The sequence below is a fragment of the Heterodontus francisci genome, chromosome 29 (assembly GCF_036365525.1).
Source record: "Heterodontus francisci isolate sHetFra1 chromosome 29, sHetFra1.hap1, whole genome shotgun sequence".
NCBI lineage: Eukaryota > Metazoa > Chordata > Chondrichthyes > Heterodontiformes > Heterodontidae > Heterodontus > Heterodontus francisci.
The window spans coordinates 27,326,878-27,352,179 of NC_090399.1; the positions used below are offsets into that span (position 1 = coordinate 27,326,878).

The 25,302-nt window shown below is 46.6% G+C and overlaps 1 protein-coding gene across 1 annotated transcript; it reads left to right on the forward strand.

The window, feature by feature from the left end:
* Positions 1 to 4,404: 4,404 nt before the first annotated feature.
* Positions 4,405 to 24,643, forward strand: LOC137346199 (nurim-like). The gene is made up of 4 exons (XM_068009608.1): positions 4,405 to 4,592; positions 11,742 to 11,938; positions 20,517 to 20,693; positions 23,188 to 24,643. Exons 1-4 carry the CDS (start codon positions 4,454 to 4,456, stop codon positions 23,512 to 23,514), a joined length of 840 nt encoding a protein of 279 aa, XP_067865709.1. The 5' UTR covers positions 4,405 to 4,453; the 3' UTR covers positions 23,515 to 24,643.
* Positions 24,644 to 25,302: the final 659 nt, after the last annotated feature.

Sequence of the window (25,302 nt, forward strand, 5' to 3'; positions counted from 1 at the left end):
CAATCATGAACTGCAAGAAGATAAGGCACAGTGGCGCAGTGGTTAGCACCGCAGCGGTTAGCACCGCAGCCTCACAGCTCCAGCGACCCGGGTTCAATTCTGGGTACTCTCCCTGTGACCGCGTGGGTTTTCGCCGGGTGCTCCGGTTTCCTCCCACCGCCAAAGGCTTGAAGGTGATAGGTAAATTGGTCATTATAAATTGCCCCTCGTGTGGGTAGGTGGTAGGGAACATGGGATCACTGTAGGGTTAGTATAAATGGGTGGTGCTTGGTCGTCACAGACTCGGTGGGCCGAAGGGCCTGTTTCAGTGCTGCATCAATAAATAAATAAGAACCCATTTAAGTGTACTACTGACCAGCTTCCACTGCCCAGAAATGGAGGGAGGAAGCTTACAGCAGGCAACACCAAATAGTCATCTGCATGATACATTAGATCCAGCCGGTTTGCGATCCCGAGCAATAAAAGGTCTTATTCCCATTCTGAGCAACTTTGGGCCTATCAGCTTGGCATTGTTTCACACCAAGTTGGCAAAGTATTTGGATAGTCCTGTAATACCAAAGATGTCCACTGCGTGGCGCATCTGCATCGCTTATGGGTCATTTTAGAGTCAGCAATAGGAATTGGCTTCAATAGGAAGGAAAATTTGTGGGGCGAATAACAGCAGCCGATTTGATATCGCCTGTGCTGCACTGTCGCCCAGAGTTAGAATTACCTCAAGCTAGTCATTTCGAAGACCAGTCTCCAAATCCCAAACAGGATCCTCCAGAGGTCTGTAAACAGGATTACGTCTTCCTGAAGGTGAGATGATATATTTCCATGTCGAAATGGCTTGGATACTTTCCCAGAGCTAGGCCAGCGAGGTGCCTGGTTTTTCACTATTCTCTATGAATTTCACATGAAACATCATTTAGGCGCCGGAAATGTTACTATCCCGCTCGCGATGCACCAGATAATGCAGCACAAGGGCTCTGAAAATCCAAACAACTCATCGGTACAAACTAACGTTAACTTGCTGCCTTTAGAAACGTGCCCCAGCCGTGCGTACTGCCTATACCAGTAAATGGCCACCATAACAGCCTCAACCTGTTCGGAATCCCTGGGAGATAGAGTAGCACTAGAACGCAATCTAACCACTCCACAACCATTCGTGGTTGTAATGTATGGGGAGCGGTGGTGCTGGAGCAACAGGTCCGAACTCAAATGTGCAAGCCAAGGCAGTTGGAAGAACCTGGAGCGCCGTTTCCTCGTGACAAACTGGGAGGATTTAGGTTATCCTTGAAATTGAAGAACCGGAGATTTGTACTCATTTCTACTCACACAAATAGAGTAATATGTAGGATAAACCTGCGCTGCACAATATTGTTGCACCTCTATAAATTGAACGCGTAGTCTTTCCTTTCCAGGCTAGCTTCTCCAGTCTTTCCGTACAACACACAGGAACACGAGGAGGCCATTCAACGCCTGGTGCCTGTTCTGGCATTCGATTCGATTATGCCCGATCGATATCTCAGCTCCATTTGCCAACATTGATTCCATTATATCATTAGGTTTCGAGCAAAGATATTAAAGGGCATGAAAAAAAAACAAAAATGGGCCGCATTTTGCGGTCCTTTAACTACTGTCCATTTTAATGGACTGTTTATGGGTTATTGTAATGGAAAAAGCGAAAAGGCGCAGCGCCCTCTCTAGTACATCTGGGAACTGTGTGAACAGGAAACGCCAACTCTGAATCTCATTCACCGATCAGATCGAAGAATCTTTAATAAGCAACACACTCTTGACCAGGAAAGGTCAGTTAGAATATTCAATTTAGTGCCAAATCAGGTACAGAAAGCGAAATAAACAGAGGGAAAGAAAGATTGGATTAGAAGAGGGAGATAAAAGAAACGGAAGGAAAAAGTTGAAAAGGGTTATTTAAATTTTGTTATTGTCTCAAATCTCCGACAATAAATGAAATAAGAAGGAATGAGGCTCCACAGCGTTAAAATTAATTTTCATTGCCAGAGACGTTGTTTGGCAGAAATTAAGATTTATCATACTGTCAGAAAATTACTTATACTGAAATGGACAAGACCTCATTTCTTCTGGCGAGTTTGCTGTGTATATATCAGGCAAGTAGAGCAACTTCACGCCGTTTCTTGTGCTTCAAAGGCGAGTCTATCAACAAGAGACCATTCTTGAGCAGTTTTTGGAGGAAGAACGCAACTTGGCGCAACTTCCTGGTTTACGTAGGTAACTGCGCATCTGTAGTCACTGGAAGTTGCTGTCCGATTTATACGTTACTTGTGAACACGGTTAGCCTCACTGTTATTGCTCATTGTTACTTGTATCACAAAATCCCGACTAATTTCACTGAGTTGTAAAAGGATCTGCCTCCAATGGATTTGAATCATAAATTGTTAGCTAAAGTAATTAAACAATGGGAGGCGTTCAAAGAGGAGATGGTTCAGGAACAGAATTGGCAGAATCCCAGGAGGGGAAAAGGAAGAATATTCAAATGTCGAGATCGATGGACGACTAAAGATATGTAGATTTACATGAAACAGAAAAGGAAGGTTTTTGATAAATTTTCAGTCCCTAATACAGTACATAACCAAGCGCAGAACAGAACTTCTCTGTTGCTAAGTTATCAGACTACTTATCTGACATCCACTACCAGATGAGCAAAGATTTCCTCCAATCAAATATTGAGAAGACTGAAGCCATCATTTTCAGTTGCCACTCCAAACTCCGGTCCCTAACTACTGACTGTATCCCTCTCCCAGGCAACAGTCTGAGATTAAACCAGTCTATTCACATTGGTGTCACATTTGACCTATTTCTATCTAGGTAACATCACCCGACTTCGTCCCTGTCTCAGCTCATCTGCTGCTGAAACCCTCATCCATGCCTTTGTTACCTCTAGACTTGGCCATCCCAAAGCATGCCTGGCTGGGATCCGGCATTCAACCCTCTGTAAATGTGAGGTCATCCAAAACTCTGCTTCCTATGTCTTATCTCACACCAAGTCCCATTCACCTTACACCCCTGTGCTCGCTGAACTATATTGACTCCCAGTCAAGCAACATCTTGCTTTTAAAATACTCATCCTCAATTTTAAATCCCTCTAAGGCCTCAACCCTTCCCTATCTGTAATCTCTTTCAGCTCCACAACCCACTGAGATATCTACGGCTTTAATTATGAACGTCTAAGCATCTCCGATTTAAATGGCTCCACCATTAATGATCATGCCTTCAGTACCTAGACTCTAAGCTCTGGAATACCCTCCCAACACCTCTCCACCGCTCTACCTCGCTTTCCTCCTTTAAGACACTCCTTAAAATCTGCCTCTTTGACCAAGCTTTTGGTCATCTGACTGAATGTCTCCTAACATGGCTCGTTGTCTTATTTCTTCTTATAATGCTCCTGTGAAGTGCCTTGGGATGTTTTATTACTTTAAAGGCACCATATAAATATAAGTAATTGTTGTTGTGATATGGAATGCACTGGCTGAAAGGGTAATGGATGCAGATTCAATAGCAAAAGGAAATTGGATAAATACTTGAAGGGAAATAATTGCATGGCTTTGGGGAAAGAGCAACGTAGTTGGACTAATTGGATAACTATCAAAGAGCTGGCACAGGCACAGGCACAATGTTACAAATAGCCTCCTTCTACGCTGTATCCTTCTATGATTCTAGGATAGCCCCTAATGTCTTTACAAACAAAAATCCATTAAGCTCAGTTTAGAAATTTTCAATTGACCCCAGCCTCAACAGCTTATTGGGGGCGAGAGCTCCAGATTCATACCATCATTTTTATTGAAGAGTGTTTCCTAATACAACTCCCTGAATGGACCGCCTCTAGTTTTAAGGTCATGCCCCTCTGTTCTGGGCTACCCCACTGGAGACATTAGTTTCTCTCTATCTACGGTATCAAATTCATACATAATTAGGAGTCTTAGAATAAAGGATCGGCCATTTAGGCTGTGAATCTTTCGAAAGCTCTATCCCAGAGATCTGTGGAGGCTCAGCCGTTGAGTATATTCAGGACGGAAGTCGATAGAATTTTGGGCACTAAGGAATATGGGGATAGTGCGGGAAGATGGAATCGAGGTAGAAAATCAGCCATGATCGGATTGAATGACGGAGCATACTCTAATGGCAAAACGGCCTACCCCAGCTCCTATTTTTTATGTTCTCAATTATACTTCATCTTCTTCTGTCTCTCTCTTTTCTTATATAGTCAAAATCCTTTCCTTTTTATAGCTTGCCTTTTGCAAAATTACCGACGGGAGCGCTGTCCCCCTCCCTTTCCTTCGCAAAGCAGACAGCAGCGGTGATGAACACCACGCGCTCCCAGCGTGCACCGCGCCGGTGAATGTGCCCTATCCGACACCATTGGGCCTGCGCGCCGGAGCCCAGCCTGGCCCTGCCCTGACCCGTCACCCGGAAGTGCCCTCACACCGTTGCCATGGCCTTGCTCCATTCGGCCGCGCTCGCGGGCCTGTCGTTGGCGAACTTTGTTTTCGTTTCCTGGAGCACGGCCGAGTTCGTGGCGTTTGTTTCCCTGCGGCAGATTTACCGGGAGAGCGGGAGGCAGGGAGCGGCAGGTGAGAGAGATGCCTGGGAGCGATGGCGGGAAGGCTCGGGCCTAAGAAACCGTTCCAGGGAGAATAAGTGGCGCCGGCGGTTGGGATAAAGAGGCAGCAGAGGGCGGCAGTGAGCAGATACCAAACATTGACCCTCCAGTACTACAGGGGGCGGCAGTGAGCAGATACCAAACATTGACCCTCCAGTACTACAGGGGGCGGCAGTGAGCAGATACCAGACACTGATGCTCCAGTACTACAGGGGGTGGTAGTGAGCAGATACCAGACACTGATCCTCCAGTACTGCAGGAGGCGGCAGTGAGCAGATACCAGACACTGATCCTCCAGTACTACCGGGGGCGGCAGTGAGCAGATACCAGACACTGACCCTCCAGTACTGCAGGAGGCGGCAGTGAGCAGATACCAGACACTGATGCTCCAGTACTACAGGGGGCGGTAGTGAGTAGATACCAGACCCTGATCCTCCAGTGCTACATGGGCAGCAGTGAGCTGATATCAGACATTGATCCTCCAGTACTGCAGGGGGCGGAGTTAGCAGATACCAGACCCTGATCCTCCAGTACTACAGGGGGTAGTAGTGAGCAGTTACCAGATCCTAATCTTCCAGTACTATAGGGACGGTAGTGAGCAGATATCAGACACTGATCCTCCAGTACTGCAGGGGCAGCAGTGAACAGATACCAGACCCTGATCCTCCAGTACTGCAGGGCGCGTACTGAGCAGATACCAGATACTGACCCTCCATTACTGCAGGGGGCGGTAATAAGCAGTTACCAGACACTGATCCTCCAGTACTAGAGGGGCGACAGTGAGTAGATACCAAACACTGACCCTCCGGTACTGCAGGGAGCAGACTGAGCAAATGCCAGTCATTGACTCTCCATTACTGCAGGGGGCGCAGTGAGGAGTTACCAGACATAGACCCTCCATTACTGCAGGGGGCGCTAGTGAGCAGATACCAGACACTGATCCTCCAGTACTACAGGGGGCGGCAGTGAGCAGATACCAGACACTGATGCTCCAGTACTACAGGGGGCGGTAGTGAGTAGATACCAGACACTGATGCTCCAGTACTACAGGGGGCGGCAGTGAGCAGATACCAGACACTGATGCTCAGTACTACAGGGGGCAGCAGTGAACAGATACCAGACCCTGATCCTCCAGTACTGCAGGGGCAGCAGTGAACAGATACCAGACCCTGATCCTCCAGTACTGCAGGGGCGACAGTGAGCAGATACCAGGCCCTGATCCTCCAGTACTGCAGAGGGCAACACTGGGCAGATACCAGACATTGACCCTCCAATGCTTTAGGCGGCACACCAAGCAGATACCAGACACTAGCATTCCAGTACTGCAGGGGCGAAACTGAGTCGATACCAGACACGGATCCTCCAGTCGTGCAGGTGGCATCAGTGGGCAAATACTAGTCCACTGATCCCCCTATACTAAAGGAGCAAATGCCAAACGCTGGCCCTCCTGTGCCACAGGGAGCAGCACCAGACAGTATCCCTGAGATACAGCAGGGGGCAACAACAGACAGATGCAGGACTGTTATTTCCAACAACAATAACTGGCATTTGTGTTACACCTTTAACATAGAAGAAAGACACAAGGCACCTCACAGTAATCAAAACGAAAAGACACCAAGTCAAAGAAAGGGTTTTAGAGGAAGGGACAGGGTGGCCAGAAAGAGTTTTAGGAATGCCTAAAGGAGGAGAAAGCACTGGAAGGTTTGGGGCGGGAGGGAATTCCAGAGCATGGGGCCTACCAGTGGATGACAACACTAGGGGAAACAGGTCCTTCCTGTCCACTCTATCTAGGCCCCTCATAATTTTGTACATCTCAAGTAAGTCACCCGTCAGCCTCCTCTGTTCTAAGGAAAACAACCCTAGCCGATCCCATCTTTCCTCATCGCTATAGTTTTCAGGCCCTGGCAACATTCTTGTAAATCTTCTCTGTACTCTCTCCAGGGCAATTATGTCCTTTCTGTAATGTGGTGACCAGAACTGTACGCAATACTCCAGCTGTGGCCTAACCAGCATTTTATACAGTTCCAGCATTACATCCTGATAGAGGTCTTTAAAACTATCGAAGAGTTCGATAGGGGAGGCTTAGAGGACATGTTTCCACTTGTGGGGGAAGTCCAAAACCTGGGGCCACAAATAAACTATAGTTAATAATAAATCCAATGAAAATTTCAGGATAAACTTCTTTACTCAGAAGAGTGGTGAGAATGTGGAACACGCGACCACCACCAGAGGGGTAGAGTCATAGAGTCATTATTACGGCAGAGGACGAGGCTTTTCGGCCCATCCAGTCCATGACATAGAAACATAGAAAATAGGAGCAGGAGTAGGCCATTCGGCCCTTTGAGCCTGCTCCGTCATTCATTATGATCATGGCTGATTATCCAATCCAGTCACCTGTTCCTGCTTTCTCCCCATACCCTTTGATCCCTTTCACCCCAAGAGCTATATCTAACTCCTTGAAAAAATACAATGTTTTGGCCTCAACTGCTTTCTGTGGTAGCGAATTCCACAGGCTCACCACTCTCTGGGTGAAGAAATTTCTCCTCATCTCGGTCCTGAAAGGTTTACCTCGTATCCTTAGACTATGACCCCTGGTTCTGGACTCCCCCACCATCGGGAACATCCTTCCTGCATCTACCCTATCAAGTCCTGTCAGAATTTTATAGGTCTCTGTAAAGCAATCCAGTCAGTCCCATTCCTCCATTCTATCCCCGTTCATTTCCCTCAAGTGCCCATCTGAATTTCCTTTTGAAATCATTCATCATCTCCGCTTCCACCACCCTCGAAGGCAGCGAGTTCCCGCTCGCTGTGTAAAAAAGTTCTTCCTCGCATCTGCCCTTGTATCTCCTGCCCAAAATCTTAAATCTGTGTCCCTTTGTCCTTATACCATCAGCTAATGAGCCAAGGAGCATAGACGCATTTGAGGTGGGTGGAGGGGTGGGGGGGGGGGGAGGAGGGGCGGGGGAAGCTGAATAAGTACATGAAGGAGAAAGGAATAGAAGGATGCGCTGATATGGCGCAATGAAGTAGGATGGGAGGAAGCCCATTGTTGAGCATAAACCAGCACGGCCCATTTAGGCCGAATGGCCTGTTTCTGTGCTGTAATTCGATGTAAACACAAAAAACTGAGCAAGGTGCCCAGGGCGTCAGAAAAAACCGTGGGATGAAGGTGATCAAACTGGAGTCTGGTACTGGATTTGTGGGGATTCTCACTGTTCTGCTCGATGACTTTCAGAGGGGAATTTCATATTTTACCGAAAATAACAATGTGCAGGACTACGGGTAAAGGGTGGGGGGAGTGGGGGGTTGTGGGACTAATTGACAGCTCTTTCAAAGAGCCGGCACAGACACAATGGGCCAAATGGCCTCCTTCTGTGCTATAAGATTCTCGGAATTCCACTCCATTTAATAGGCAGTATGGTTCATTTCCTTCTGGGTATTTAAGGTACTTTCCCAACCGCACATTACAGACAGCAAACATTTAAACTAAAACCGAGTTCCTGCTGCTCAGCTATAGTTGGAGGGAAAGCAGTGAACTCGTAGCAGGTTCATGAATGGCCTGAGCTTGCAGCCTGTTTTCGGGACAGCCCATATCAAAATTTGCAGTTGATCCCTCTCCTCCCTGACTTAATTTAGCACGCTGATCCTCACAAACCCCTGAACCACCTGTTTCAAATTCCTCCAGAGCCGAGCCCAACTCTATCTATTTCACAACCCTCATGTTCTTCCTGTGTGGCTTCTGACTCCAGCCTTCTGTATATCGCACTTCTGCGTCATCCCACCATTGGTGGCAGCACCTTGGCCCACTCCCTTGGTGTCCCTTCCCAAAACCCTGCACTCTCCACTTGTCTCTCCAGCTTTCAAAACCTTCCCACCTTTTTAACTGAACTTGAACAGAACCTCCTAGAATCAGAGACTAGGACGGCGCAGAAGGAGGCCATTCAGCCCGTCTGTGCCGGCCCTTTTGAAGAGCAATCCAGTTAGTCCCACTCCCCCACTCTTTCCCCATATCCTTGTGATATTTTTCTCTCTTTCAAGTATTTATCCAATTCCCTTTAGGAAGCGACCATCAAATCTGCATCCAACCCCTTATCAGTGCATTCCAAATCCTAACCGCCCGTTGCATAAAAAAGGTTTACCTCATGTCGCCGCTGGTTCATTTGCTAATCACATTATATCTGTGCCCCCCGGTTATCGACCCTTCGGCCATTGGAAACAGTTGCTCTTTCGTTACTCCACCTAAATCCTTCATGATTTTGAACAACTCTAACAATTCTCTTCTTCACCTTCTCTGCTCTAAGGAGAACAACCCCAACTTCTCCAATCTCTCTTTGTAACTGAAATGTCTCATCCCTGTAACCATTCTACTCAATCTCCTCTGTACACACGCCAAAACCTTCACATCCCTTCCTAAAGTGTGGTGCCCAGATTTGGACACAGTACTCCAGCTGGGAACAAACTGGTATTTCATATAGGTTTAGCATAACTTCCTGACTTTTGTACTCTTTATATTTATGAATCTAGGATCCTATCTCATCGTGTGTTACAGTAATAGTCTACATTCTGTATCGCCCGACAGTAATAGCCTACATTGCAGGTGGTACAGCAGTGGACAGGCTTTGGGGAGACAGGAGGTGAGTTAGTTACTGCAGAATTCCCAGCCTCTGACCTGCTCTTGTTGCCATAGTATTTATATGAATGGTCCAGTTAAGTTTCTGATGAATGGTGTCCTCCAGGATGTTGATGGTGGGGGATTCAGTGATGGTAATGCCTTTGAACATCTAGGGAAAGTGGTTAGATAATCTCTTGTTAGAGATGATCATTGCCTGGTACTTTTGTGGCGTGAATGTTACTTGCCATTTATCAGTCCAAGCTGAATGTTGTCCAGGTTTTGCTGCATGCAGGCACAGACTGCTTCAGTACCTGAGGAGTTGCGAATGGTACTGAACACAGTGCAATCATTAGCAAACATCCCCACTCCTTATAATGAAAGGAGGGTCATTGATGAAGCAACTGAAGGTGGTTGAGCCGATAACACGACACTGAGGAACTCCTACAGCGATGTCCTGGGGCTCAGCTGCTTGGCCTCCAACAACCATTACTCCCCATCTCATGACTCCTAAATTTGTGTTAATAAACTCTTGGGCGACATCTCACTGAATGCTTTTTGAAAATCTAAACACACCACATCCACTGGTTCCCCTTTATTCTTCGAAAACTAACAGTTTTGTCAAACACAATTTCCCTTTCACTATCTCTGCTTTATCATATGATCAGCTACGTTCCCAGTTACCACGTTCCTAATAACAGATTCGAGCATTTTCCCGACAACTAATGTTAGGGTAACTGGCCTAATGTTCCATTTTTTTTCTCTTCCTCCTTTCTTAAATTGCAGGGTTGGTCGTTGTTGGTCGGCACAGGCCGAAGGGCCTGTTTCAGTGCTGTATCTCTAAACTAAACTAAACTAAACCACAAACATCTTCCTTCGTGCAAGGTATGACTCCAGCCAGCAGAGTATTTTCCCCCTGATTCCCATTAACTTCAATTTTGCTAGGGCTCCTTGAGGCCACATTTGGCCAAATGCTGCCTTGATATCAAGGGCAGTCACTCTCACCTCTTGAATTCAATTATTTTTTGCATGTTTAGACCAAGGCTGTAATGAGGTCTGGAGCTGAGTGACCTTGGCGGAACCCAAACTGAGTATCAGTGAGAAACTTATTGCCGAGTAAGTGCCAGTTGAGAGCACTGTCAATGACACCTTCCATCGCTTTGCCGATGATTGAGACTAGACTGATGGGGCAGTAATTGGCCAGATTGGATTTGTCCTGCTTTTTGTCTGAAGGGCATACCTGGGCAATTTTCCACATTGCCGGGTAGATGCTAGTGTTGTAGCTGTACTGGAACAGCTTGGCTAGGAGCACGGCAAGGTCTTCAGTACTACTGCCGGAATGTTGTCAGGGCCCATAGCCTTTGCAGTATCCAGTGTCTTCAGTCGTTTCTTGCTATCACGCGGAGTGAATCCTATTGGCTGAAGACTGGCATCTGTGATGCTGGGGACTTCAGGAGGAGGCCGAGATGGATCATCAACTCGGCACTTCTGGCTGAAGATGGAAATGTTTCAGCCTTGTCTTTTGCACTGAGGTGCTGGGCTGACCATTAGTGAGGATAGGAATATTTGTGGAGCCTCCTCCTCTGTTTAGTTGTTTAATCGTCATCATTCACAACTGGATGTGGAGGATGCTTATGCGACAGGTAGATTGATGAGGGCAAGGGCAAGTAGGTTTTTTCTTCTTGTTGATTCTCTCACCACCTGTCACAGGCCCAGTCTGGCAGATATATCCTTCAGGACTCAGCCATTTTGGTCAATAGAGGTGCTACCGAGCCACTCTTGCTGATGGCATTGAAGTCCCCCACCCAGAGTACATTCTGTGTCCGTGCTACCCTCAGTGCTTCTTCCAAGTGGTGTTCAACATGGAGAAGCACTGATTCATCAGCCAAAGGGTGCAGTAGGTGGTAATCAGCAGGAGGTTTCCTTGCCCACGATTGACCTGATGCCATGAAACTTCATGGGATGCGGAGTGAATGTTGATGACCACTCCCTCTAGACTGTATACCACTGTGCCACCACCTCTGGTGGGCCTGTCCTGCTGGTGGGACAGGACATACCCCGGGATGGTAATAGTGTGGGACATTGGCTGTAAGGAATGATTCGGTGAGTATGACTATGTCAGGCTGCTGCTTGACTAGTCTGTGGAACTAGTGAGGAGGACTTTGTAGGGTCGACTGAGCTGGGTGTTCCTTTGTCGTTTCCGGTCCGTAGGTTGATGCCGGGTAGTCTGTCCAATTTTATTATTCTTCAACTTTTCTGTAGCAGTTTGATGCAACTGAGTGGCTTGCTAGGCAATTTCAGAGGGCAGTTAAGCACCAACATTGCTGTGGGTCTGGAGTCACATGTAGGCAGATGTCCTTCCCTAAAGGACATTAGTGAACTAGATGCTGTAAGTCTGCTTCTGCCAGTTGTCAGCCATAATATTGGTGTCATTTCTGTACATTTTCTAAACTGTCTCCTGCTGAGCAGGGTTTCAGTTTGCCTGTCTGACTGATTCCACTATTCTAATAGACGCACACGTGGAATGGCAGTCAGCCCTCGGAGACAGACAGATACTGCAGGCTCTTCTCTTCAACCTGGCACTACTTGCATTCTTCATTCTGCAGCACAGCGTTATGGCAACAGAGACTGTGAGGAGTTGGACACTAGCCTGTTTCGGGATCCTCCAGCGATCAGTCTACGTGTTCTGCACAGCAGCATCTCTCCAGGTTGGCAAAGAAAGGAAGAGTTAACCATTGTGATGATAGAAACTAAAACTTCTCATACAGACTGCAGATTGTTCAAAAGACATTGCAATATCACACGGTCCCATATCAGAGTGTTATACAGACAATTCAATATCACACTGTCTCATATCAGAATGTTATACAGACACTGAAATATCACACCATCCTATATCAGAGTGTTACACAGACAATCCAATATCACACTGTCTCATATCAGAATGTTATACAGACACTGAAATATCACACCATCCCATATCAGAGTGTTATACAGACACTAGAATATCACACTGTCTCATATCAGAGTGTTATACAAACACTGGATTATCACACTGCCCCATATCATACGAACTTACGAATTAGGAGCAGGAGTAGGCCACTCGGCCTCTCAAGCCTGCTCCGCCATTCAACAAGATGATGGCTGATCTGATTGTAATCTGAACTCCACATTCCCGCCTACCCACAATAACCTTTCACCCCCCTTGCTTATCAAGAATCTTCCCTACCTCTGCCCTAAAAATGTTCAAGACTCTGCTTCCACCGCCTTTTGAGGAAGAGAGTTCCAAAGGTTCATGACCCTCTGAGAGAAAAAATTTCTCTTCGTCTCTGTCTTAAATGGGTGACCCCTTATTTTTGAACAGTGACCCCTAGTTCTAGATTCTCCCACAAGGGGAAACATCCTTTCTACATCCACCCTGTTAAGACCCCTCAGGATCTTATTTATTTCAATCAAATCGCCTCTTACTCTTCTAAACTCCAGCGGATACAAGCCTAGCCTGTCCAATCTTTCCTCATAAACAACCCACCCATTCCAGGTATTAGTGTAGTAAACCTTCTCTGAATTGCTTCTAACACATTTACATCCTTCCTTAAATAAGACCAATACTGTACACAGTACTCCAGATGTGATCTCACCAATGCCTTATATAAGTGAAGCATAACCTCCCTACTTTTGTATTCAATTCCCCTTGCAATAAACAATAACATTCTATTAGCTTTCCTAATTACTTGATGTACCTGCATACTAACCTTTTGCGATTCATGCACTCGGACACCCAGATCCCTCTGCATCTCTGAGCTCTGCAATCTCTCACCATTTAGATAATGTGCTTCTTTTTTATCCTTACTGCCAAAAGGAACAATTTCACATTTTCCCACATTATATTCCATTTGCCAGATCTTTGCCCACACACTTAACCTATCTATATCCCTTTGTAGCCTCCTTATGTCCTCTTCACAACTTACTTTTCTACTTATCTTTGTGTCATCAGCAAATTTAGCAACCATACCTTCGGTCCCTTCATCCAAGTCATTTATATAAAGTGTAAAAAGTTGAGGTCCCAGCACTGATCCTTGTGGCACACCAGTTGTTACATCTTGCCGAACAGAAAATGACCCATTTATGCCTACTCTCTGTTTCCTGTTAGCTAGCCAACCTTCCATCCATGCCAAATTGTTATCCCCTACACCATGAACTTTTATTTTCCGCAATAACCTTTTGATGTGGCATCTTACCCAGTACCTTCGGAAAATCTGAGTACAGTACATCCACCGGTTTCCCTTTATCCACAGCACATCTTCAAAGAACTCCAATAAATTGGTTAAACATGATTTCCCTTTCACAAAAACATGTTGACTCTACCTGATTACCTTGAATTTTTCTCAGTACTTTGCTATAACTGCTTTAATAATAGCTTCTAACATTTTCCCTATGACAGATGTTAAGCTAACTGGCCTGTAGTTTCCTGCTTTCTGTCTCCTTCCCTTTTTGAATAAAGAAGTTACATTTTACAATCTAATGAAACCTTCCCCGAATCTAGGGAATTTTGGAAAATTAAAACCAACACATCAGCTATCTCACTAACCACTTCTTTAAGACCCTAGGACGAAGTCCATCAGGACCCAGGGACTGGTCAGCCTGCAGCTCCAACAATTTGCTCAGTGCCACTTCCCTGGTGATTGTAATTTTCTTGAGTTCCTCCCTTCCTTCCATTTCCTGATTTATAACTATTTCTGGGATGTTACTTATACCCTCTGTGGTGAAGACCGATGCAAAATATCTGTTCAGTTCATCTGCCATCTCCTTATTTTCTCTTATTAATCTCCCAGACTCACTTTCTATAGGACTGTCGCTCACTTTGTTAACTCTTTTATCTTGTAAATATCTGTAGGAACTCTTACTATCTGTTTTTATATTTCTAGCTAGCTTTCTCTCATACTCTAATTTTTCCCTCCTTATTAAACTTTTGGTCATTATTTGCTGCTTTTTATATTCTGTCCAATCTCCTGACCTGCCACCCATCTTTGTGCAATTATATGCTTTTTCTTTAAGTTTAATACAGTCATTAACTTTTTTAGTTAATCACAGATGATGGGTTCTCCCCTTGGAATTTTTCTTTCTCATTGGAATGTATCTATTCTGTGTATTCTGAAATAGCCCCTTAAATGTCTGCCACTGCATCTCTATTGATCTATTTTTCTTAATTCATTTACAATTCCCGTCATTACCAAACTCCCGCACTTAACCAAATTCCCTCCTTCACGCTCTGTGCCCTCCAGCAGCACTCAGTACAGACGAGCAGTACTGAGAGTCCTCTGAATTTATACTCTCTGAAAACAATGATCTGTCAGCTTTTCTAGAGCTCTGCTGTATTATGTTTTTACCTCAATTATTTTTCCCTTTGTGCTTTCTCTCTGATCCCTCCTCTATATTTTTCTGATGCCTCATGTCTCTCTCTTTCATTCCTGATCTACTACTCATTCTTTGACTCCCTCCCTCTTCTCTTTCCCCCTTTTTGCCTTGTCTCCCATTCTCTTTTCCCTCCTTGTCTCTCCCTCTAGCTCCTAGCATGCCTCCCACCCTCCAGCCTCTAACATCTTTCTCTCCTCATAACCCTGCTTCCTCATCCTATTTTCCTCTTTGAATTTCTTGCCCCTACTCTTTCACTCTTGCTGTGCTATATTGCTCCCTGTGTCTGTTCTCCCTGTATCATTCTCTCACTTACAGCCCGTCTGTTTATTTCATACATTGAGCTGGTATTTCTCTTCTCTAACTGCTTTAACTCATTTCATCTTTCTTTGACCTGTCTTGCACCATTTGTTTCCGTTTCACCTGTTGTATGTCCCTTGCCCTTGCATTTGTCTCCCCTTGTTCAGTTCTCTGTGCACGCTTCTCTCTTGTGCATCATTATTTTGTCCTTCACGTGCCTTGGTCTGTCATGCTTTGTTTCTGTGCTTGACCTCACATTTTTCCTGACCTTTATCTTTAACCGTTATAGACCAGCTGGTACTCCTTCTCCCCAGATGCTGGTGCTGTATTGGCTTGTCTGTCCCCCCATCTCTCTCCAATTTGAATGATTCTCCTCTTCCACTGCTGCTGATGCTGTGCTGTCACCTGTTTCCTTATTCACTGATCCCTCCCATTTTCTCTTCGCACCTCTTCATTCGGACTGGTTCTCATTCCCAGCTTCTGATGTTCTTCTTGCTGTTCTCTGTCGCTCTCTCCCCTCTCCATCTCTCCCTCTATCTCCCTCTCCTCTCCCTGCACCTCCCTCTCCTCTCCCTGTACCTCTCTCCTCTCCCTGTACCTCTCTCCTCTCCCTATACCTCTCTCCCCCTCCCTGTCCCTCTCTTCCCCCCCCCCCCACCCTGCACCTCTCTCCTGTCCCTGTGCCTCTCTCCTGTCCCTGTAACACTCTCCCCTCTCCCTGTAGCTCTCCCCTCTCCCTGTACCTCTCTCCTCTCCCTTACCTCTTACTTCTCCCTGTACCTCTCCCCTCTTCCTGTACCTCTCCCCTCTCCATGTACCTCTCTCCTCTCTCCCTTACCTCTCACCTCTCCCTGTACCTCTCTTCTCTCGCTGTATCTCCCTCCGCTGTCTGTATCTCTCTCCCCTCTCTCTGAACCTCTTTCCTCTTTCTCTGTACCTCTTTCCTCTCCCTGTACTTTCCTCCTCTCCCTGTACCTCTCCTCTCTCCCCTCTCCCTGTACCCTTCTCCTCTCCCTGTACCTTTCTCTTCTCCCTGTATCTTTGTCCTCTCACCAGGTACTTTCCTCCTCTCCCTGTACTCTCTCACCTCTCCCTGTACCTCTCTCCTCTCCCTGTACCTCTCTCCTCTCTCCCTGTACCTCTCTCCTCTCTCCCTGTACCTCTCTCCTCTCTCCCTGTACCTCTCTCCTCTCTCCCTGTACCTCTCTCCCTGTACCTCTCTCCTCTCCCTGTACTCTCTCTCCTCTCCCTGTGCCTGTCTCCTCTCCCTGTACTCTCTTTCCTCTCCCTGTACCTCTCTCCTCTCCCTGTACTCTCTCCCCTCTCCCTGTACCTCTCCCCTCTCCCTGTACCTCTCTCTCCTCTCCCTGTACCTCTCTCTCCTCTCCCTGTACCTCTCTCCCCTCTTCCTGTACCTCTCCCCTCTCCCTGTATCTTTGTCCTCTCACCAGGTACTTTCCTCCTCTCCCTGTACTCTCTCACCTCTCCCTGTACCTCTCTCCTCTCTCTCTGTACCTCTCTCCTCTCTCCCTGTACCTCTCTCCTCTCCCTGTACCTCTCCCCTCTCCCTGTACTCTCTCCCCTCTCCCTGTACCTCTCTCCTCTCCCTGTACTCTCTCCCCTCTCCCTGTACCTCTCTCCTCTCTCCCTGTACCTCTCTCCCCTCTCCCTGTACTCTCTCTCCTCTCCCTGTACCTCTCTCCTCTCCCTGTACCTCTCTCCTCTCTCCCTGTACCTCTCTCCCTGTACCTCTCTCCTCTCTCCCTGTACCTCTCTCCTCTCTCCCTGTACCTCTCTCCTCTCCCTGTACCCCTCCCCTCTCCCTGTACTCTCTCCCCTCTCCCTGTACCTCTCTCCTCTCCCTGTACTCTCTCCCCTCTCCCTGTACCTCTCTCCTCTCTCCCTGTACCTCTCTCCTCTCTCCCTGTACCTCTCCCCTCTCCCTGTACTCTCTCTCCTCTCCCTGTACCTCTCTCCTCTCCCTGTACCTCTCTCCTCTCTCCCTGTACCTCTCTCCCTGTACCTCTCTCCTCTCTCCCTGTACCTCTCTCCTCTCCCTGTACTCTCTCTCCTCTCCCTGTACCTCTCTCCTCTCCCTGTACTCTCTCCCCTCTCCCTGTACCTCTCCCCTCTCCCTGTACCTCTCTCTCCTCTCCCTGTACCTCTCTCCCCTCTCCCTGTACCTCTCCTCTCTCCCTGTACCTCTCTCCTCTCTCCCTGTACCTCTCTCGTCTCTCCCTGTACCTCTCTCCTCTCCCTGTATCTCTCCCCTCTCCCTGTACCTCTCCCCTCTCCCTGTACTCTCTCCCCCCTCCCTGTACTCTCTCCCCCCTCCCCTCTCCCTGTACCTCTCTCCCCTCTCCTCTCCTCACTGAGGGGAGAGGGAGGATGTCCCAGAAGGGTCAGGAAAGAATCTGTTTGGCTGGAGCTAAGGAACAAAAGAGGTGCAATTACATTGTTCTGTGTAATCTATAGGCCACCTACTAGTGGGAAAGATGTCGAGGAACAAATTTGCAAGGAAATTACAGAGAGGCGCAAGAATTATCGAGTAGTTATAATGGGGAGCTTTAATTTTCTGAATATAGATTGGAATAGTAGTAGTGTAAAGGGCAGAGAGGGGCAAGAATTCCTAGAGTGTGTTCAGGAGAATTTTCTATAGCAGGATGTTTCCAGTCCAACGAGAAAGGAGGCACTGCTAGACCTGGTTCTAGGAAATGTGGTGGATCAACTGGATCAAGTGTCAGTAGGGGAACATTTAGGGCACAGTGATCATTGAATTATAAGGTTTAGGTTGGCTATGGAAAAGGACAAGAAACAATCCAGAGTAAGAATAATTAACTGGGGGAAAGCCAACTTCTATGGGGTAAGAATGGATCTGACTGAGATAAATTTGAATCAAATTTTGGCGTGCAAAACTAACTGAACAATTGGCTACCTTTAAAGAAGAGATAGTTCAGGCACAGTCAAGGTATGTTCCCCTGAAGGGGTAGGGTAGGGCAAACAAATTCAGAGCTCTCTGGATGTCAAAAGAGATAGAGATTAAGAGAAAGAAGAAAAAGTGTGCTTATTACAGATGCCAGGTAGAAAATACTATTGAGAACCAGGCTGAATATAGAAAGTTCAGAGGGGAATTGAAAAGTCAAATAAAAGAAGCAAAGGTAGAGTATGAGCAAAGACTGGCAGCTAACATAAACAGGAATCCAAATGTCCTCTATAGGCATATAAAAACTAAAAGGGTGGTAAAAGGAGGACTGGGGCCGATTAGGGACCAAAAAGGGATTTATGCCTGGAGGTAGAGGGAATGGCTGAGGTATTAAACAAATACTTTGCATCTGTTTTTGCCAAGGAAGAAGATGCTGTTCAGGTCATGGTGAAAGAGGAGGTATTTCAGACACATGAAGCATTCAAAATTGATAAGGAGGAGGTATTGGATAGGTACTCTGTACTTAAAGTTAGTAAGACACCAGGATTAGATCAGATGCATCCAAGGATACTGAGGGAAGCGAGAGTGGAAATTTCAGAGCCACTGGCCATAGTATTTGAGTCTTCCTTAGACTCAGGGGTGGTGCCGGAGGACTGGAGAATTACAAATGTAACACTCTTGATCAAAAAAGGGTGTAAAGATCAGCCCAGCAACTACAGGCCAGTCAGTTTAACCTCTGGTGGGGAACCTTCTAGAAACAAAAATTCAGGACAAAATTAATAGTCACTTGGACACATGTGCATTAATTAAGGAAAGCCAGCAAAGGGCAAATCGTGTTTAACTAACTTGTTGGAGTTTTTTGATGAGGTAACAGAGAGGGTTGATGAGGGTAATACTGTTGATGTGGTGTACATGGACTTCAAAAAGGCATTTGATAAAGTCCCACACAACTGACTTGTGAGCAAAGTTAGAGTTCATGGAATAAAAGGGACAGTAATGACAGGGGTACAAAATTGGCTGAGAGACGAGGAACAGAGAGTAGCGATTAATGGATGTTTTTGGGATGGAGGAAGGTTTGTAGTGGAGTTCCCCAGGGGTCAGTGTTGGGACCCCTGCTCTACCTGATATATATTAATGACCTAGACCTTGGTGTGCAGGGCACAATTTCAAAATTTGCGGACAATGCAAAATTTGGAAGTGTTGTGACTGTGAGGAGGATAGTGTAGAACTTCAAAAGGACATAGACAGGTTGGTGGAATGGGCGGATAAGTGGCAGATGCAATTCAATGCAGCGAAGTGTGAAGTGATTCATTTTGGTAGGAAGAACGCGGAGAGACAATGTAAAATAAAGGGTACAATTCTAAAGGGGGTGCAGGAGCAGAGGGACCTGGGTGTATATGTGCACAAATCATTGAAGGTGGCAGGACAGGTTGAGAGAGCAGCTCATAAAGCTTACAGCATCTGAGGTTTTATTAATAGGGGCATTGAGTACAAAAACAAGGAAGTTGTGTTAGGGTTTTTTAGAACACTAGCTCGGCCTAAACTGGAGTAGAGTGTCCAGTTCTGGGCACCACACTTTAGGAAGGATGTGAAGGCATTGGAGACGGTGCAGAAAAGATTCACGAGGATGGTTCCAGGGAGGAATAACTTCAGTTGCGTAGATAGATTGGAGAAGTTGTGACTGTTTTCCTTGGAGAAGAGAAGGTTGAGAGGAAATTTGATAAAGGTATTCAAAATCATGGGGGTTCTGGACAGAGTAAATAGGGAAAAACTGTTCCTCTTGGTGGAAGGATCAATTACCAGAGGGCACAGATTAAAGATAATTGGCAAAAGAAGCAATTGCAACATGGGGAAAAACCTTTTCACACAGTGAGTGGTTAGGATCTGGAATGCACTGCCTGAGTGTGTGGTGGAGGCAGGTTCAATCCAGGCATTGAAGAGGGAATTGGATTATTTTCTGAAAAGGAAGAACATGCAGGGCTACAGTGAGAAGAAGAGGGAGTGGCACGAAGTGAATTGCTCCTTCAGACAGCCAGCACAGACACAAGAGGATGAATGGCCTCCTTCAGTGCTGTAACCATTCTACAATTCTATTCTATGATACCCCTCCCCTCTCCCTGTACTTCTCCTCTCTCCCTATACCTCACTCCTCTCCCTGTACCTCTCTCTCCTCTGCCTATACCTCTCTCCTCTCCCTGTACCTCTCTCCTTTCCCTGTACCTCTGCCCTCTCCCTGTTTCTCTACCCTCTCCCTGCACCTCAGCCCGCTCCCTGTACCTCTGCCCTCACCCTCTTTCACTCTCCTCTCCCTTTACCTCTCCCTTCTCTCTCTGTTGTATTGCACCAGTCTGAATGATTCTCTTCTTGCTCGAGTCGCTGATACTGTTTTCTGTCTCTCCCTCCACACTCTCACTTGTCGTTGCTGTATCTCCCCACATAAATGGTTTTCTCCTGCAGTTGCTGCTGCTGTTTTCTCTTTCTCTTTGTCAGTCTCTCTCCCCTGCCTTGTAACTCTAGTACCCTGCCTAGACTGAATGATTTTCTTCTGCCTCTTGTTGCAGAGACTGCCCTCTCTATCGCTTTGTCTGACTCTTGTGTTCCCTTTTTGTCTCATGCACCTCTCCAGTCTAAATGGTTCTGTTCTTTCCCAGCTGCTGATGCTCTACTGGCAGCCTATCCATGCTGCCCCCTTCCTGTGGAGTGTATCCAGAGAGCCCTGGGTTACCTGGTTTCCATTGATCTGTTTCATTATTCACGTTATCGCCTGGCTGATCATCTTCAGCATTGTTCTCATCTTCGACTACGCTGAGCTCATGGGTCTTAAGCAGGTGAGTCCCAGGGTTCTTGCTAAGTGGGAGCGATCACTGTGATCTGGTTATACAGCCTCAATTCAGCAGCAATGGGAACGCATTCACACTGAAGGCTTCTGGGTGACTGGCGTGAAAAGCATCCATTCATCAATACGGTAAACACTTCATTTCCCACGTTACAGTTCAACCTTCTCGGGTCCTTTGTATAAGAGCAAGCAAGAAACATTCAAACTGAGGGACCCAATTGTGGTGTAGCATGGCACACAGCAGCTTTATTAGTTGTCTGTGCAGATGGTAAAACTGTCTAACAGTACTTCCACATAAAGATGACAAGTTACTGCCCTAACCCAAAACTGGCACCAGTAATTCTCCATGTTCACGAGTGTGGGCGCTTTTAAGCCATGCTGCCGATTCCTGCAAATGAATAACTTAAAACTCAGACGTCACTCAGCCAGTTTACTTCTTGCACTGGATTAGGGAGTAGGGCAATTAGGCAGCAAACTTGATCTTCAATTGTCCAAAAAGACTGCAGACACGAGGATCAAACCACGCATGGATGGAATGTCACTGATCGCACTGGGTTAGTCAATAGAGGGACTGAGACACTGTCGGAGTGGACTCGGGGTCTGAGACACTGTCAGAGTGGACTCGGGGTCTGAGTCACTGTCGGAGTGAACACGGGGTCTGAGTCACTGTCGGAGTGAACACAGGGTCTGAGTCACTGTCAGAGTGGACTCGGGGTCTGAGTCACTGTCCGAGTGAACACGGGGTCTGAGTCACTGTCGGAGTGGACTCGGCATCTGCTACACTGTCGGAGGGGACTCGGGGTCTGAGACACTTTCAGAGTGGGCTCAGGGTCTGATGACTGTGAGAGTGGACTCGGGGTCTGACACACTGTCAGAGTGGACTCGGGGTCTGAGACACTATCAGAGTGGACTCGCTGTCTGAGGCATTATTCAAGTTTGTATTTGCTTCATTTCCAAGAGCGCATCACTGGGGTTTGTCCAAATCCAGTGTCTGGTCTGGAGCCGATCTCAGTGGTCGATCAGGGGAAGTCCCAGCTACATCCTCCATCAAACCTAACGTTCTCGGCAGCCGTGTTGTGTACTGCCCAGCAGAAAGTCTTTATGCCTGTAGACCTAATTATCATTACCTGATATCCTGATGATTCCACTCCCACCCCACCCCTACCCTGTCCAGGGTACTCTCCGTGACCCAGTCCACTGGCAGCAGTCAGCTATCTCTTCAGATGAACCTGCTCAGCCAGTGATTTCGCTGACAAGGATTTCCTCCCCCCCCCACAACCTCCACCTTTACTTAGCCAGTAACAATTTACCAGACCTCACCTGATGGTCCAAGGGGAACAACAGCCTGCGGCAAGATTTTTTTCAACAGCCTACAGAGGTACATAAGAGATAGGAGCGGGAGTAGGCCATACAGCCCCTCAAGGCTGCTCTGCCATTCAGTATCATACCCCTTATTCTAATAATAGTAGAATCATAGAATTTTACAGCACAGACGGAGGCCATTCAGCCCATTGTGCCCGTGCAGACTCCCTGAAAGATGCAATCCAATTAGTCCCACTCCCCTGGCCTTTCACCATGCCCTCTTAAATTTTTCTTTCTCAAGTATTTATCCACTTTCCTTTTAAATGATATTACGGGTTCTGCTTCCACTACTTTTTCCCTTAGCAGAGGGGTCAATAACCAGGGAGTGTAGATTTAAAGTAAGGGGCAGGAGGTTTAGATGGGGTTTGAGGGAAAAAAATTCCACCCAGAGGGTGGTTGGAATCTCGAAAGCACTGCCTGAAGGGGTGGTAGAGGCAGGAACCCTCACAACATTTAAGAAGTATTCAGATGAGCACTTGAAATGCCACAGCATACAAGGCTGCGGACCAAGTGCTGGAAAATGGGATTAGAATAGTTAGGTGCTTGATGGCCAGCACAGACACGATGGGCTGAAGGGCCTGTTTCTGTGCCGTATCACTCTATGACTATGACACTGTTTCTGGCAGGGCGTTCATTGTCTGCATTAAAAAAAAATGTTGACCCTCTCCCTTTGTTCATTTGCTGATGATCAGAAATTAATGCCCTCTAGTTCCTATTCACTGACCGGTGGAAATAGCATTTCCTGGCTTGGTATGTCTAAACCGCTCTGAAAGCTTGAGGACGTTGATCACATGTCCTCAGCTTTCTTCGTTTGAATGGAAAGACTTCTGGTTGCTCTGGTTCCTCCTAAATAATTTCTTTATCAGAACGAAGAGCACTATAATTGATGCAAAGCTGAATCATGGTGACTGATGGAATGTACAAAAAGAGCATCAGGTGGTGGGGTGCGGTGGAGGTGCAGTAATTTTAAACAGACCCGAGGACCATAAAGCCGATGGAATCGGTTGGAGCATTAGCTTTACACCCGGTCCACTATTACTCTTCATTGACTTCAAAACATTAGGTTAATATTCCACCCCTCACTCTATTGCATGGTTAATGATTCCCTCCCCATTGTCTTGCAGGTTTATTACCACTGTCTCGCTCTTGGAGACCCCATGGTACTGAAATCACAGAAGGCCCAGCGTTTGTACTGCCATCTGCGTCACCCCGTCTTCCTGGAGTTCCTGGTTATCCTGTGGATGGTGCCCAGCCTGTCCCTCGACCGCCTGCTGCTGTCCGCCATCTTCACCCTATACATGATTTGCGGCCACAGCCTGGACCAGCAGGACTATCGCTACCTGCGCTCGCAGCTCAACAAGAAGTTTGAGATCTTCTCCCGGGAGGAGACCGCCCACAGCTACCTGGCAGCTCGCAACGGCGTCAGAGAGCCCGCTGGGCACCAGGAGTAGCCGCCGAGCCTGGCGCCCAGCCGAGAACCTTCCGGATCGACTGCTGCTTTGCATCTGCACTGTAAACCGCACAATGCCATGGTGACTTTGGCTGCAGATAAACATTTTTTTTTTAAAAAGAAGCTTAGTTATATTTCGAGCTTGCTAAAGTGGTCAGCGTTGGGAGACTTGCACGTTTTCTTTCTCTGCTGTCACTCAGGATGCCAACACACTCGGGAATCACACAGGTTTATACTGCCCCAACACTGTGCCTTTGCCCCAACCTCAGAAGAACACTGCCCCACCACTACTATGACTTTCCCATACCATACTGTGGACTGCCTTGAGTGAAATTGCCAAATCAGTGCTAATTGACATTTGCGGGGTAGTTTCCTACTGTACCAATGTCTCACTTTCCATTTCAACTATCTTGTGTTTCATTTCCATTACATGTTCCATTACCAGCCATCCTGTGGCTTTTCATGAGTGGAAAGTGCCACATTGGGGGCAATATTTGCTGTGAAGTGCCATGCCAACTGGGAACAGTGTAATGATGTCCTGAAGAAATTGCACCTAGAGTTCTTACAGCTAGCAGAGAGAGAAGACTTTAATTCCTTCTGAATGAGGTCACTTTAAACAGGAAAGTTTTCACAGAATAACCATTTAGATTGTGTGGGTAAGGTGTGACGTAGTCACGGATTCGAGTGATTTAGGACAGAGGTCACAGGTAGCTGTCCTCCAATTCTGATGACGTACGAGGCCTGCCTTCGACCCAGAGCAATAGGTTCCAGTGACAGGAGATTGCAGGTTAAATTGAATTTGGCAAATCCCAGTCGTGGAGAGGGACAGTGACGTGTAAAATACTTTATTTTCAAATTTTTATAAGAAAAATACATAGGTTTGGAAAAAGAAATGTTGCCTTATCATGTCAAAATGCTTGAAATTGCTTCAGATAGTGAGTTAACTGCTGGAGTGCAAGGACTATTATGTTGGCAAATGTATAAAAGGGGTGTCCCTTTTTGTTTGCTAAGAATGTTGCTTGAATAATGTACTGTTTAATTTCATAGAGAACTCTGTAGGATGAAGGTGTCGGAGAGAGTTTATCAAGAGCCTTGTTTGAGGACTAAGAAATAAAGTGGAGAAGGCATTATTGCTTTGCAGGTTACGGATTGACTGAACAGGTTTCAGGTAATGCAAAAAAATCATATACATAATATAGGAACAGGAGGAGCCGTTTAGCCCCTCGAGCCTGTTCCGTCATTCAGTGAGCTCATGGCTGGCCTGTGATCCGTGTCCACATTCCTTAATACCTTTGGTTAACAAAAATGTACCAATCTCAGATTTAAAATTGAACAATTGGCCAAGCATCAATCACCATTTGCAGAAGAGAGCTCCAAATGTCTAACACCTTTCGTGTGTATAAGTTCTAACTTCACTCCTGAAAGGCTTGGCTCTAATTATTAGTCCCATGCCCCCTAGTCCTAGACTCCCCAACTCAGCGGAGGTAGATTCTCTCTACCTACCTTATCAGTTCCCCTGAATATTTTGTAAGATATTATTCAATCCATGGGTATAGGCTTCCTCCTTATTCATTCAGTAGTTATTCCCCCACATCAGTCACTCTCGTGCAAGAAGGTGGACCGTAGAAAGGCCTGAATCTTTCTGAGAGATTGTGGCAATTCCAGTGAAGTGCTTTTCTTCCAAGTTTCAAAACTGCAAGTTCAGAATATCTGTCCAGCACATAAACGTATGAAATTGACAGGCATTAGAAGACCACTTGGTCCATCAAGCCTACCCAACAACCAACGA

Excerpts from the sequence above, each read along its gene's own strand:
- LOC137346199 (XM_068009608.1), top strand. The coding sequence starts at position 4,454 with ATGGCCTTGCTCCATTCGGCCGCGCTCGCGGGCCTGTCGTTGGCGAAC. Across the intron at positions 11,939-20,516 it reads GCACAGCAGCATCTCTCCAG|CTGCTGATGCTCTACTGGCA; the intron begins GTTGGCAAAGAA and ends GTTCTTTCCCAG. Across the intron at positions 20,694-23,187 it reads AGCTCATGGGTCTTAAGCAG|GTTTATTACCACTGTCTCGC; the intron begins GTGAGTCCCAGG and ends ATTGTCTTGCAG.